This window comes from Equus caballus, chromosome 18, assembly GCF_041296265.1.
Source record: "Equus caballus isolate H_3958 breed thoroughbred chromosome 18, TB-T2T, whole genome shotgun sequence".
Classification (NCBI taxonomy): Eukaryota; Metazoa; Chordata; class Mammalia; order Perissodactyla; family Equidae; genus Equus; species Equus caballus.
In genome coordinates this window covers 43,474,552-43,489,376 of record NC_091701.1, presented here as the reverse complement: position 1 = coordinate 43,489,376, position 14,825 = coordinate 43,474,552, and the positions used below count along the sequence as shown (strand labels likewise).

Below are 14,825 nucleotides of genomic sequence, written 5' to 3'. Positions count from 1 at the left end.
GGTGCTGTTTCTTCCCAAATATAAAAGCATGAAATCACTGTTCTTTAATCAGGGTTTTGGGTTGACCATCCATGTCTCCTCTTAGCATGAACAGAAAGAAGGCAAAGTTGTATTCAAGACTCATAACCAGCGATATGTTTTTATTCACATGGAGATGAAGGGTCAGGGTGGGTGGGACTCAGCTTTCAATTGGTTGTGGCTCTTGGACAGGTCTGAGTCACTCTGGTTCTGTCTTCAGGTTGTACTTCCAAGATCCCTTCCTGCTTGTGTTGTGGATTTCTCTCTGTTACTCATGCAAATGGGAACCCAAGGAAGTTGACATCCATCTTGTTACTTCCCACAGATATCGCTGACACGGGAGGCTGGGAACGAGAAAACACCCAGACTCAGGCTGATGAGTCTAGTCCCTCAGCACTTCAGCGAGCTGCCTGGGGGATCTCTGAAACTGAAAGTGACCTCACCTATGGAGAAGTGGAGCAAAGACTAGATTTGCTTCAAGAACAACTTAACAGGTATAAGCAATGACGAGGCAAAAAGAGAACATAATCCAAGCCCTCAGTTGGGTCTAGCTTTACTCCTTGTAAGCAGCAAATTCTTCTTGCAATAGATCTCATAGTTTCCTCATACACTTAATTAAAATAAAACTAGAAGTTGACAGAATTATTAATCTGTGTTGCAAGGAGCATTTATTTAGAACACTTTATACTTCTGGCAGCATAAATCCCATATTTTTCTTTATTTGCCATAAAATTAGTATATTAATCACACCAGCTGCCTAGGAAAATTCCTTTTTTTTCCTCAAAATAATTCATGTTTAGCTTGTTGACTCCTCTTTTAATCCTTCTTTTGTACTTTTTCATTGTTCCTGGTAACCTAGCTACGTGTTAGGCATTTCTCTTTTAGGTATGGACAAAATTATTTAAACCTTTAGTTATTCAGTCAACTTGTCAAAAAAGTAATTTAACTGAAAACCCCACAGAGTTGAAGTCCAGGTTGTCTCCATTTTCCCTCCATCTTTGATCTATATCCTTTTGAGATGAGGAGTAAATTTTGTTTTTAGGGAGGATGGAACTCCTTAACCCAAATCTGCATGAATTCCTTAAAATTAAACTGGTCAATAAGACTCTGAAAAAAAACACGTGAATAGCTGCCTTAGTTATGTTTCCCGTGGGCGTTTACCTTGATTCAAAGGTAGCTTCCAGGTATACCACCAGGCAAAGTACTCCACTGGTCACAGACGGAAAGCTTTATGCATTGAACTAAAATGCTCAAATCACAGGATTTAAATCAATTTAAAACACACAATGAGAGATGAGGAGAGCTAAATGGGACAATTAACACATTTCTAATAAGTGTAAGCATGGGAAAGGAAGCACGCTACCTGAATCCTGATTTATCCAATGTTCATATAGGCCGCATCAGCCTTCTCTGCTAATGGTGTTGTTACCAGGACCAGAGTTGAGGTTTGCACAAAGGGGTCCCCAGACGGAAAATCCCCTGTGCCAATGACACACCCTTGCTCTACCACAAAGATGTAAGGCACCTGGCCACAGCTATGGCTCTGTAATTAGCCTGCTGAACAGCCATGTGTTTCATCGGCCTTTTTTAGGTAAAGCATATGGGGAGCCAGAATGAGTCTATACTGTATGTCACCAGTGGGTGACCAAATTTGGGGGTGACAATTGTCTGCCCAGAGGTGACATGAGAATAATTGGTTCTTTCCATTTCTTCCTACGTATAAGCTACCGTCTAATTTGTTACATCATATTTCTATTCTATCTTGGGTATGTCTTACAAGTTAGTAGCATGCTGTCTGTATTTAATACATCTTATGAATTCTGCCTGTGTCTAACAAGCTACTTGCTAACTGCTTATCTATACTTAACACATTCTATGAGTTTTGCCTATATCACGCAAGCCACTGGTTTACTTACTATCCGATTAATATCTCTTATGTGTTTTATCCATGCTGTTTGTTATTTTTAATGTTTTTTAAATATTTATGCCAGAATTGAACAGTTTCAAACAATACAGTAAACACATTAAAATCTGTGTGCACACACATATACATAACCATGAAATTTAATTGAATTTAAAATGGCCTGGTGTTGAGATCCATATCTCATTCCAAGTGCCAAATTCAAGTCTTGTAAAATTGAAACATACCCGAGAGAATTTAAACAGACCATCATTTACTTAGTGTCACTAATTCTTAATTAAATTATACGAATGGGCTATGATTATTATTATTGGTCAGAGAAACATATTTAGTTACTAAATTAATACATTTGCTTTTTTTCTCTCCTTGCTATGTATACCAAGCCACATTGATCTTTTAGTCATAACATACATAAAAATGTATACTGTGCGACACATAAGAATTGATATGTGTGGTCTTTGAACTTGAATTTCTTCAATTCCTGTGACTGAGAGAAAATAAGTGCTCATTTCTTTACTGCCAGGACATAGAGTATGTGAGAGAATGAATGGATGAGTGACAGGGACAGTCATGATTCCTTTAGCACAATTCTTGCACAGTACTCACAATTGGTTAGCCTAGATTAAAATCATAACTCTACTACTTAACCATTTACAGGATGACTGGGTCAAGCCATTTAGATTCCAGGCTCAGTTTCTTTCTTTGACTCATACCTGCCTGCAGTGCTGTTGTAGAAACTAAGATAATATATGTGGAGGCTATATATGCTATACAAACAGAAAATGTTGTACTTGCAGTTAGGGAAAATTTGATTAACAATGAACTGCACTTCTATTATTGGTGTTTCTCTGAGTGTGCTGTAGTCCCCCCTTAGCCACGGGGCATACATTCCAGGACCCCCACTGGATGCCTGAAACAGCGGATAGTGCTGAACCCTGTATATATTATGTTTTTTCCTATACATACAAACCTAAGATAAAGGGTGATTTATAAATTAGGCACAGTAAGAGATTGATAACAATAACTAATAATAAAGTAGAACAATTATAACAATATATTGTAATTGAAGTTACCGTAGATCTTAGCAACCTCAGCATATGATTTCTTTCTTTCCTTATTAAGTCGAGAATTTTCACCTTTTCACTTAAAGGAAGCACTTTATGGCTCCTCTTTGACATATCCAAATTGCCACATCGGCACTCTTGTGCTTTGGGGACATTATCAGGTAAAATAAGGGTTACTTGAATGGAAGCACTGCGATACCGCGACAGTCAATCTGATGACCGAGATGGCTACTAAGCGACTAATGGCGGGTAGCATATACAGTGTTGATACACCACACAAAGGCATGATTCACGTCCCAGGTGCGAGAAAAAAGGACAGTGGGAGATTTCATCGTGCTGCTTAGAACAGTGTGCAATTTAAAACTTATGAATTGTTTATTTCTGGAATTTTCCATTTAATATTTTCAGACCATGGTTAACCACAGGTAACTGAAACTGCGGAAAGCAAAACCGCAGATAATGGACGACTGCTGTATTTTCCTCTTCACGTGTATTTTTACATCTCCTGATTCGGACCTTTTTTTCAGGACTAAAATTGAGATGTGTAGGGTTCCCTCGTTGCCTTGTCATTGCTAGGAATCATTGCTGCTAGCATAAGTCAAAGATTATTGAAAACATTTGTTTTCAATATTTCCCAGGGCTGAAAGTATAAACTTTTAAGGGCATATATATCTAGGACTCATTTGGTTTGCAACTGCCAATTAGTAACAATAATGATTATTTTATTATATTAGTTTTTTTAAAATTATTACTTTATGAAACTCTTTCACAGCCAAATTGCAATTAAATCTCTTTTGGCAAGTTCCTAGCACCTGCACGTCCTTTGACACACTTTTTTTCTTTTAACTAACTTCTTTCTATTTGTCTCTGATTATTTTCACAAACATTTTATTGCCTAACTCAGCTTAGCCTCTTTTGGATTTAAAATCCAAAATATTACATCTTTGCCATACTGCCGTCTCCAACAACCTCTCCTCTCCACTTTACTCTGGAAGCAAAAGTATAGAAAACAAGTTTGGAGAGGGCGGCTCAGTTCAGACTTCGACTTCGCGGAATGAGAATCCTGGGACACTTTCTACAGTCGAGTCTACCCTGTTTAGCTTCAGCATTCTGTTCTAGTATAGAACTGTGAATTTCTACCCCATCTGTCTCATCCAAATACACATATTAAACCCACAATGCAATAAAAACAAATATAAATGGTGGATCTGGAGTCATCCTTGCTGTTGCTGCTTTTCTGCTTTAATGGTCAATTAAACTATATGTAGGGTTAAAGGTTTACCTAAGAAATGTTCTTATATGTTTATATATTATGCCTACAGATATACATGTTTAGGGAAATAGTTAACTCTTGGTCCTAAAGCAGTGCTTCTCAAACTTTAATGTGCATTCATATCACCTGGGGATCTTGTTAAAATGTAGATTTTAAGTCGGTAGGTCTGGAGTCTGGCAGAGATTCCATATTCTAACAAGCTCCCAGCTTTGACCACTCTTTGAGTAGGGAGGCCCTAGAGAAGCTAAAAGCTTTTTGAAATGATTCCATCCCTTGCGGAACAATTATTCTGTGTGTCTTCACTATGGCACTGAGCACTTGCTTTGCCTCAGTGTTACAGCAATGTATGCACTTCCTTCATTTTTCCTTCCTAGGTGGTCTGCTCCTGTTAGCATCTGAGACCAGAGTCCATATTTATTCATCACCATGTTCTCTCCTCACTTTCCTACCTAACACAGTGCCTGGTACATTGTGGGTCTTTGAATAAGTAAATGAAAACATTCATTTTACACAGTTGTATAGCTGTGCTGATGTACGAGAAGAAAAATAATTTTCCTTCTACCCTTCTGAGTTCTTGGCTGAGACCCCTGTCATAAAGGACAGATTAACAAGAGAAAAACAAACAGAAGTTTGTTAACATCTATGCATCATGTATATATGGGAGATATATAGGGAAAAACGAGTAACTCCCAAGGCGGCTTAGAATTCAGGATTAAATACCATCTTAATAGGGAAAGGGGAGGGGGGTGGAGGCCTCTCAGAGGAGAATTAATGATTTTTAGGAAAGATGAATGGACCTTTAGAAGACTAGATAGGAAGTATGATAATTTGTGACAAAGTTTGCCTGAGTGTGGAGTCAACTTCTAGCCTCCTCTCCTGTGACAAGAGTCAATCCTCCCTGCTTGACGAAGCTCTCGGGGAGAGGATTTATGACAAGTGAGTTCCTTTTGGAGGATCTGCCTTTAGGCAGATAAGGGGTGTTCACAGAAAGCCTCTCCCTGCATTTGCTGTTTTTCAAGCACCTACAGCTCAAAATTATCAGTGTGGTGAAGTGGCATATTTTGGGGTGGCATATTCTGGTAACTTTCACTGACAAAAAAAAGTTATAAAACTGGGTTATTTATTCTTTTCTGTTTTAAAGACCACATTGGACTTTAAAACAATTATCTGTAATTCCTCTTGAGTAAAGTAGATTATTTAGTCTCAGTAGAAGAGTCCATTCCAGTTAAGCCAATAGACCCTAGTCATAAAACATGAAAATATAATCTATGCATAGTAAAAATAGTCTTCACTGGAGCTTCCATTTGTCGAATGTCTTAGTATGTTCAGGCTGCTATAACAAAAATACCATAGACTGGGTGGCTTATAAACAACAGATATTTCTTTCTCAGAGTCCTGGAGGCTGGAAAGTCCAAGACCAAGGCACCAGCAGATTTGGTATCTAGTGAGAGCCCACTTCCTGGTTCATAGGTGGCTGTCTCACTGTGTCCCCACATGGTGGAAGAAGGAAGGAAGCTCTCTGGAGTCTCTTTTATAAGGCCACTAATCCCATTCATGAGGGCTCTACCCTTATGACCTAATCCCCTCCAAAATGCTCCACTTCTTAATCCCATCACATTGGGAGTTAGGGCTTCAATATATGAATTTAGGGGAGGGGGACGTAAACATTTAATCCATTGCATTGAACTACCCAAGATATCAGATAACCAGTTAATAAAACAAAACTAAGTATTCAAAATCACTGCAGAAAGGGAGACTGCAATCTTAAGAGACCAAGTGGTATCTAAGGAGGGGGAGTAAGAAGTAGGATATTTATAGCATTTTGAAGTCTGGGCCTTTCAAGGTAGGAAGGTGATTGGAATTTGGCAAAGCTCATGATATAATAGTTCAAGATTGATGGACATAATGAGGTGAGAATCTTGAAACAAGTCCGCAGAAATAAAATTTGTTCGATAAGCAAGTTATTTGTTCAGATGAGTAGACAGCTGTCTCCAATGAGTTCATCTGTAGAAATTTCCTGAAGGAGTAAAGTTATTTAGACTTATTTTTCTCTGGCAAAGTTTTCCTGGAACAAACAACTAAGCCACGTTGACAGAGGTCGTCTACAGTCTTATCTAAGCCATGTTGACACAAACAGTCTCATTTCTCGCCCCGCACCTGTTACTTCGTCAGCACATTTGAAGGTGAAGTGAGTTCCACTCATGGCAGCATGTTACAATCGCTGAAGCCCCACCTTCCAATAGACTTTTTTCTCATAGACACTATTCAAATAGATAGACTCCGTGATATAGAGATCCTGTTCGCTGGAGATCACTGCTGTTTGACAAAGGTTTTATAGGACTCAAACATTATCATGATTTTTGACTCTATTGAGTCTTGAATCCCAATTGTTGATGAAGTTTTTATTCCACTCCCCACCCCCAAATCCTTTTATTTTTATTTACTCATTTATTTATTTCCTGAGGAAGATTAGCCCTGAGCTAACATCTGCTGCCAATCTTCTTCTATTTTGCTGAGGAAGATTGGCCCTGAGCTAACATCTGTGCCCATTTTCCTCTATTTTATATGTGGGACACCTGCCACAGCATGACTTGATAAGCAGTGCATAGGTCTATGCCCAGGATCTGAACTGGCGAGCCCTGGGCTGCCGAAGTGGCGTGTGTGAACTTAACCACTGTGCCATTGGATGGGCCCCCAAATCCTTTTACGTTCAATGTAATAAACAAGTGTAAGCCACTCACTAAATATTAAATGCTGTTAATGATAGGACATGTTTGTACAGAAATACTTATGATGAAGTCTGAACATAGAATTTTCTTTCGGGGCTCAGAGGAGAGAAAAATTAATTTTGAATGGGTCAAATAAGGGAAGATTTTTGGGTACAAATAAAATTTGAGCTAGACCTTGAAGAATGAAAGGAAAAATTGATGCACAACCATAAAATAACAAATCTGCTCAGTTTACTTGGCACCATAAAAAATGAGATCAGACCTACAGGCAACAAGTAGATAAATAAACTAGTTGATAACTCAATTCTTCTCTTTTCAGTGTGTGGTTCTGACATTTGCAAGGAACAATCATGTGTAATTTATAGCTATTGGTTTAGAAGACACTAAGCTATATGTCTATATATATCAAATATAGAAAACCTCTAAGAAGAATGTGTCATGATTCTCAGAAGGGAGATTTGTAGTATCAATATTAAGAACTAAACATTAAAAAATGATCTTTTTCCATGTTTTTCATGTTTATTTTTGTTCTCTCTCAAATCAAAGGTTAAATTCTCTCCACTTTGAATTCCATAAATATAGCATGTATGTAACTGGGCAAAATTAGTTCTATGATTTTAATATTTTTGGTAAGATTTACCTTTCTTTGCATTTTTCATTCAGAGACAAAATAGTGCAAATAAATAAAGAGTTAAAAGGAGAGTTTTCTAAAGAGGCATATGGTCCAAATTTTTTTGTTCTTATGCCCACAAAATTTTCTGTTTTTTAATGATGTTAACACATGCAAGGGAGGGGAGTCAGACCTATTGTATTTTGCTATTTTCCCTTGAATTTTAATTTAAAATGAGAATGAAATTAACAGGCCAGTTGGCTACTTGTGAGCTTTGGGGAAAAAATAATCAGACTGGTATTTTGCAGGCTAGATGGGTCACAGAAGCAAGCGAACTTTAACGTTTGGTCTGTTTCCTAAATACCAAAGGCCCCGAACAGGAGATGGGAAAGAAATTTAACATTTAACAGTACTTAACATTAAAGAATACAATGATTACTATACACTACTTGATGTGAATAGGAGACAGGCAAGGCAAAATGAAGGTAATATGAACTAGAAACATATAAGAAATTATCCAGTTGTTGCAACTATGAAAGAAATGTGCTACCAAATCTATTTTTTAAAGAGTAAATAAGATGTTTACAAGAAACTGAGCAAAGCTTGATTAAAAAGCAAAGACAATTATTGATTAAAAGTAGATTCTCAGTGCGTTTTACATTTTGAAATCAATAAAGCTTAACTGCAAAAATTTAATACAATGTGCATTGTAAAAACGTAGAGTAATCCATTCAGCTGTTTCTCTGTCAAGATCTTATTGAATGAGCAGGAGAGCAATGGTCTTTGTCAGAACATTAATGAGACATCGAAAATGAGCAACAGCCAGGAGAGAATCTCCATGCTCCCTCTCCTGTCCTTCTTGTTTAAAGCAGGGCCGTGATTCTGTTTGTGGGTGGTGCTGAAATTTTCTCATGTGCTTTGCAATCCTGGACTATACTTAGGACTGTCTCCCCCAATTTCTCTCTGTCCTGCAGACTTGAATCCCAAATGACTGCTGACATCCAGACCATCTTACAGTTGCTGCAGAAACAAACCACTGTGGTCCCCCCAGCCTACAGTATGGTAACTGCAGGAGCAGAGTATCAGAGACCCGTCATCCACCTGATGAAAACCAGTCATCCGTTAGCATCCATCAAGACTGATCGGAGTTTCAGTCCTTCTTCACAAGTGAGTATAGATAGTGTACAACCAAGAGGGTTTCTCAAAGTGTGGTTCCAGGGACCACCTGAATCAGAACCACCAGGTGTGCTGGGGAAAGTACAGATTCTCATCCCCATCTCTGTTTCTACTCAATTAGAATTTCTGGGAATAGGCCCAGTAATCTGCATTTTAAACAAACCCCCTGATTCTTATGCTCATTTAATGTTTGAGAACAATGGACCTGGAGGAATGACCTTAAAACACTAGCATTTTTTTTTTAAGAAAAAGTTTTTTTCAAGAATCAATCTACTTAAGTTTATATATAGTAGAGCTTTGAATGCTAAGAGCCCTGGGTCCAGAAAGTGCTTCAGAGAAAGGTCTGTAATTTGCTCAAGCGATAAGAGGCTGGGCAGGGTCAGAAAGGAAGGGGAGGAGAAATAGCAGCTGGCCAGAGAAGACCTGAGATTCAAGTGCAGTCAGGCTAGTAATCTCATCTGTGCCCTACCCATCACCAGAGATCTATAAACTTTCCTCACCTTGAGGTTGGTAAGAGGAGGAATGTTGAGGTGTCCTTTATCCTGCCTCTGAAGCCCTCTAAGAGGGCCCTTCTGAATTATGTTAATACAAAAAGTCTAGTTCCTTTGGAATCCCACTTTGGAAATCAATCTTAATTACTTAAACACTATGGCCAAATTGGCCCTACGAATGATGATTTAAATTAGGATTTACAGAACAATCTTGTAAAACTTTTTTAGAAGTTTGGAAATTTAGTGCAAAATGTTCTGGGAAATGAAACTACATCAATAACAGGAGGTAATGTGCAGAAGGAAAATAATGTGATCTTTCCAAAATACGAAAGTAGAAATTTATTTATCTCTAACTAGTTTTGAATGGCTGGGAAATATGCAAAACCATGTACTTTGTTCTGTTTTCAGTGGATTTAGATCATATTTTCTGACCAGGGATGGGTGATTTTCCTTCCTTTTTTGTTTTCTCTCCTCCTTATACTCCTTATTTACTAAAAGACCCACGTTTCGGATCCCAGTTTTGTCTTGAATTGAACTAAAATTCATCTGGAAAACTCAATGTGAAAAAAATGTGTAAAAAAAGAAGAATCTGATCTGGCTTCAGAGTAAAATTAAAGTTCTTAGAATGGTTGTTAAGGATTATCTAAACTGATACCTGACCTCTGAAGTCTTGACTCATCTTTGGGAGGGAAAGTTTGGTTAATACCACCCATCAAATTCAAATTTATGGGGAAAGAAAACACATTTAGGCTTCCTGAGTGTAATTTTAGAACTGTGTCCAAATGAATTACAAAAATGAGTTTTCTTTTCTTTTCTTTCTATCAGTGTCCTGAATTTCTAGACCTTGAAAAATCTAAACTTAAATCCAAAGAATCCCTCTCGAGTGGGGTGCATCTGAACACAGCTTCGGAAGACAACTTGACTTCACTTGTAAAACAAGACAGTGATCTCTCTTTAGAGCGTCACCCAAGGCAAAGAAAAACTTACCTTCCTCCAATTAGGCATCCTTCTTTGACAGATTCATCCCTAAGCACTGTAGGAGTCTTGGGTCTTCATAGGCATGTTTCTGATCCTGGTCTTCCAGGGAAATAATCATTTTGTACTATTTACTCCACATACAATGTAAGTGCTTTTAATGGCTGTTTTCCTTTTTGTATTTAAATCCTCTCTACTTGACTCAGGGGCTCACAAGGTACCATTATATGCAAAAGTACTGTATATTTTCCTAAATTGAAGCTTGTAAGGTAAAATTGAGCAGTTAGGATGTAAATATACAGATGAACTCTTTTGTTCCAAATGTTAAAACTGCCAGCATCTCAAGGCACCTTATTTTTTATTTTTATTTTTTAAATCATGTGCATGTTAGGAAACTCCAATTTCTCTTGCATGGAGACTCCTATTTACTGCTTTTACTAAACCAGTACTTTGTTATGAAAATGCCTTCCAAGCAAATAAGAAACCAAGGGATAAAATTGTTCATGGATGCAACTCAGACGATCCTCAACTCATGGAAATTCAAGGGGGAGAAAGAGAACTTAGTTACTTTTGAGAACAGATACCCTTCTGTATGGAGATGTTTATAGTTAATTACACTCATTCCACGTCACTGGAAAAGGAAAAAAGTTTTACAGTTATAAATCTCTGACAGTATAGGAAGTCATCTCCAAATACATGAATGTAGGCCAGCAGTAATGAGGACAAAAAGGCCTTTCTATTTAAAATTCTGTCTCTAACTGCATTCGCAAACTACCTAAAATATTTTCCACTGGCACATTTCCTTGAATGCTTAGAAACAAGTTTCTCTAACTTTTCTTTTTTGAGGGGGCAGGAGGGAGTCTCCTTGAGAGCTGTTACAGTGTGAGTGACAAATTGACAGCCACAGCTTTCTGATTCATATTTTAGGGCAATCCTGAATTTGATCAAAAGAGTGGACGCACATAGTTTTCTTTTCAAAAAATGTACAATTTTAATGGATATGCATGGCAAAACTGGCTTCCATTAAGTATATGCTGTTCTATGGCTTTCTGATTCCAGCTGTGGAAAAACGATGTGCATTTACCTGCCTATAAAGGAAATGCACACATTCCAGTAAAATTTCAGTTTTGTTTGGTTATCAAACATGTTTGCTAATTGAAGATTAAATGGAAATCTTTTATATATGGATTGGGCTGAATATATATTGACCCCAAAATATTGGAACATATAATATCTTCAACTGTTAGATTGAGGGGGGGCGGTGTATGTGCCTCATAAAATCAGGGTGTTGAAAAAATTGCAAGCTAATTTAAGATTCTGATTAGTCAATTTCTAGCTGTTTTATTTTTCATTTGAGTAGTTTTAAGCTTATTACAGACTGATCCATTATATCCTTTCCTTCTGAAAAAAATTTTGAAAATTTTTGAAAGTTTCTTCGTCCTTTACTAATTCTTACACTCACACATATTTTTAAAGAAACATTATATCTGTGCATAATATTAAATGGATTAATTTCTCTCTCTCCAGGACAGAAATATAATCTATTGACTTACCTTTACCCTTGACATTAATATATTAGTTTCAAATACAAGCAATTTATAAAAACTCTTGCACTATTTAAAATATGATTAAAGTGACCTTAAGTTGCTCCTTAAATATTTTTAAATGGTCACATAAATTGATAAACAGTGTGGGAGGCAAGCTGTAGGCATAAGCATGTTCTTATCCCTGCTTAATTTTTGAAAAACCAAAACATAAGCGACCAAGTACATATGGCAAAAGACCAGTAATTCAGTAAAAGTATAATCATTTTAACCAGTGTCCCAAATCATTTGGTGTTATGCAGATACAAATTTAGGGACTAACTGAGGCTTTCTGTTCCTCATTTATGGGTGCCTAGCAGGGGAGAGAGAAATGGCTAACCTTGATTCAGAGGACGATTTAGAGATTTTATATACATATTTTAAGCACATTTTTGCAGCTGCAAAAAATTTCCTAAGGATTGCCAGCCTAAGTTCCAGGGAAATTCAGGATGAATTCACCAGAGTCTGTTCATCTGTAGGGAGAGAGGATTTTGCAGGTGAGAACTTTAGATCTGATTGATTAGTGAAGGCTTCAGCTGCAACATTTGGTATGAAATGTATAAAATTCAGCCTTCTACAAAAGCTTCAATACTTTTTGATAAAAATTGAGCATGAAGGAATGGGAAGATGGGGAATGGTGGGCAAGCACCCAGCTTGTTTAAATTCTAGTTTAACACAAATCTTTTTTCTTCTTAATTCCTTGACATAAAATAATTGCTTGATATCAAGTTCAGAGAGCTGGACAGGGTTAGGAGGGTCTCTTCCTGAGGATGTTAGCTTATAAACAGCCTGAGCAGGGGCTGACCCTGTGGCCGAGTGGTTAAGTTTGTGAGCTCCGCTGCAGGGGGCCCAGTGTTTCGTTGGTTCGAATCCTGGCTGCAGACATGGCACTGCTCATCAAACCACGCTGAGGCAGCGTCCCACATGCCACAACTAGAAGGACCCACAAGGAAGAATATACAACTATGTACTGGGGGGCTTTGGGGAGAAAAAGGAAAAAAATAAACTCTTAAAAAAAAAAAACAGCCTGAGCAATATTAAGATGCAGTTAGGCATAAACGTCAGAAGACTCAATGGTTAAAATGACTTAAAGAAGATGACCAAAGCAATTATCTTAATTTACAAAATTTATCTCTTATCCCAGCCAAAGATCTAATGCCTAAAATCACTGTCACTTTCCCCATGGGCTGTAGCAAAAACAGTCTGTCCCTTCCATCGAAGAGCCTGCTGAGAGCCAGGTTTAACTGCCGCAGCCAGTAACAGCAGTATAGCAGCTGTCTCCTAGGTAATTAGAAGCACTAACATAACACCTTTTGCCTCTCACCTAAAAATAATGTTACCTGGTCCCCAGGCCTAAATAAAATGCCACCTAAAGTCTACAGTTTATTTGGATTAGATGTTTTCCTGCTGTTATTAACTGCTGGGCAGAGAGCTGAAAGTTAAGACTTATCATTTTACCCTAGAGGGGAGTTTCATACTCTAATTAGTTGATGAAAAAACCAGGAATAAAAAACGTTGAAGCAGGTGCCAGCCTGGTGGTGCAGCAGTTAAGTTCCCACGTTCTGCTTTGGTAGCCTGGGGTTCACTGGTTCAGACCCCAGGTGCAGACATGGCACCGCTTGGCACACCACACTGTGGTAGGTGTCCCACGTATAAAGTAGAGGAAGATGGGCACGGATGTTAGCTCAGGGCCAGTCTTCCTCAGCAAAAAGACGAGGATTGGCAGTTAGCTCAGGGCTAATCTTCCTCCAAAAAAAAAGAAAATGCTGAAGCAATGTTCTTGCGGGGTCTTTAAATTAATAGTCACTCATTCAACAAACATGAGAAGGCCAGAGAAAATTTGGGACAGCTAGTTTCTTAAGTCCATTATAATGGGTTGGTCATCAGAGTCGAACTTTCCAACGCTTCTAGTCAGGAGATACGGAAACGAAGTCAGCACATGAGCGGCATTTGATGTCAGGTTTAACATGTATGTCTAAGGGTTGCTTACAAAGTCCTCTTGGAGGTTGATCTTTAGCAATGGCTCCAAAAGGCCTAAAAGAACAATGACCTTATCCAAATGTTATTTAAAATCCCATTGTATACTATCAAAGGATAAAATGTATCACCTGATCGGCATATCTAAAATAATAAACAACAGTCTCTTTCTTCCGAATGCTTTTCATGGTTAAAAAAAGGAATTCGGTAGATCTAATTATTAAAAGTGAACTGCACCACTCACAATTTATAAAATAGTGGAGTCTTTAAATTGCTTATCCATAGTTAAAACCAAAACTAGATCAATATATTTAAGTAGTTTTCTTACTGTAAATGAAATTTTTTATAATTACAAAAAAATTCAAATGTTATTGGGTTTCTAACCATATTTTTGCCGTAAAACAAACCTGTCTATCATGTGAGTTCAGAGGCCCTTGGAAGAAAAGAAGATGATGTCCTCAAGTGTAATCCTAGAATTTGTAGCTCTAACACCACCTGGGAGCTTGTTAGAAATGCGCAATCTTGGGCCTAACCCAGACCTAATGAATCAGAAACTCTAGGAGGGGGTGCCCAGCAACCATCTTTTAACAAGCCCTCCACCAGAAGATCCTGTTGCACACAAAAACTCTGAGAATAACCAACGTAGATGATGGGCACTGCAGTCAGACCAACCTGGGTCTCAGGATGAGTTCTCTCATTAAGAGCTGTGTGACCCTGAACAAGTTAATTAACCTCCCTGAATCTATAAAAATGGATAGCGGTACCTGCCTCGAAGCTTGTAAGGGAATGAGATAACATATAGCAAAGTGCCTGGCACATAGTAGGTGCTCAAAAAATGCTAGATTCTTTGGTTCTCATCCAGGAACATGACATTAAAAACAAGCAGGACAACAACTTTCTACAATTTAGCTTTTGCATAATGTGCTTTGTCTCCAACTAAACAGCTGTTACCAAGACTAAAGTTTTTGATTCAGGAAAATGCGAGTGTAGCTATTGTTTTCTCTCTCT

At 37.9% G+C, this 14,825-nt stretch overlaps 2 protein-coding genes across 14 annotated transcripts in view; one reads left to right on the top strand and one right to left on the bottom strand.

The window, feature by feature from the left end:
- KCNH7 (potassium voltage-gated channel subfamily H member 7) overlaps positions 1–13,551 on the top strand; it is a 471,784-nt gene extending 458,233 nt beyond the window's left edge. For all 12 annotated transcript variants that reach the window (XR_011428515.1, XR_011428516.1, XR_011428514.1 and 9 more), the window contains 3 exons: positions 344–512; positions 8,590–8,782; positions 10,108–13,551. Coding sequence is in view for 8 of the 12 variants with exons in the window: in XM_070241908.1 (XP_070098009.1) it covers positions 344–512; positions 8,590–8,782; positions 10,108–10,374 (629 nt within the window). In the remaining 4 variants the exon portion in view is untranslated. The remainder of the gene's footprint in view (positions 1–343; positions 513–8,589; positions 8,783–10,107) is intronic.
- Positions 10,582–14,825, bottom strand: part of GCA (grancalcin) — a 43,968-nt gene continuing 39,724 nt past the window's right edge. For both annotated transcript variants that reach the window (XM_023623029.2, XM_070241912.1), the window contains exon 8: positions 10,582–10,888. In XM_023623029.2, the coding sequence (XP_023478797.1) occupies positions 10,886–10,888 (3 nt within the window). In that variant the 3' untranslated portion in view covers positions 10,582–10,885. The remainder of the gene's footprint in view (positions 10,889–14,825) is intronic.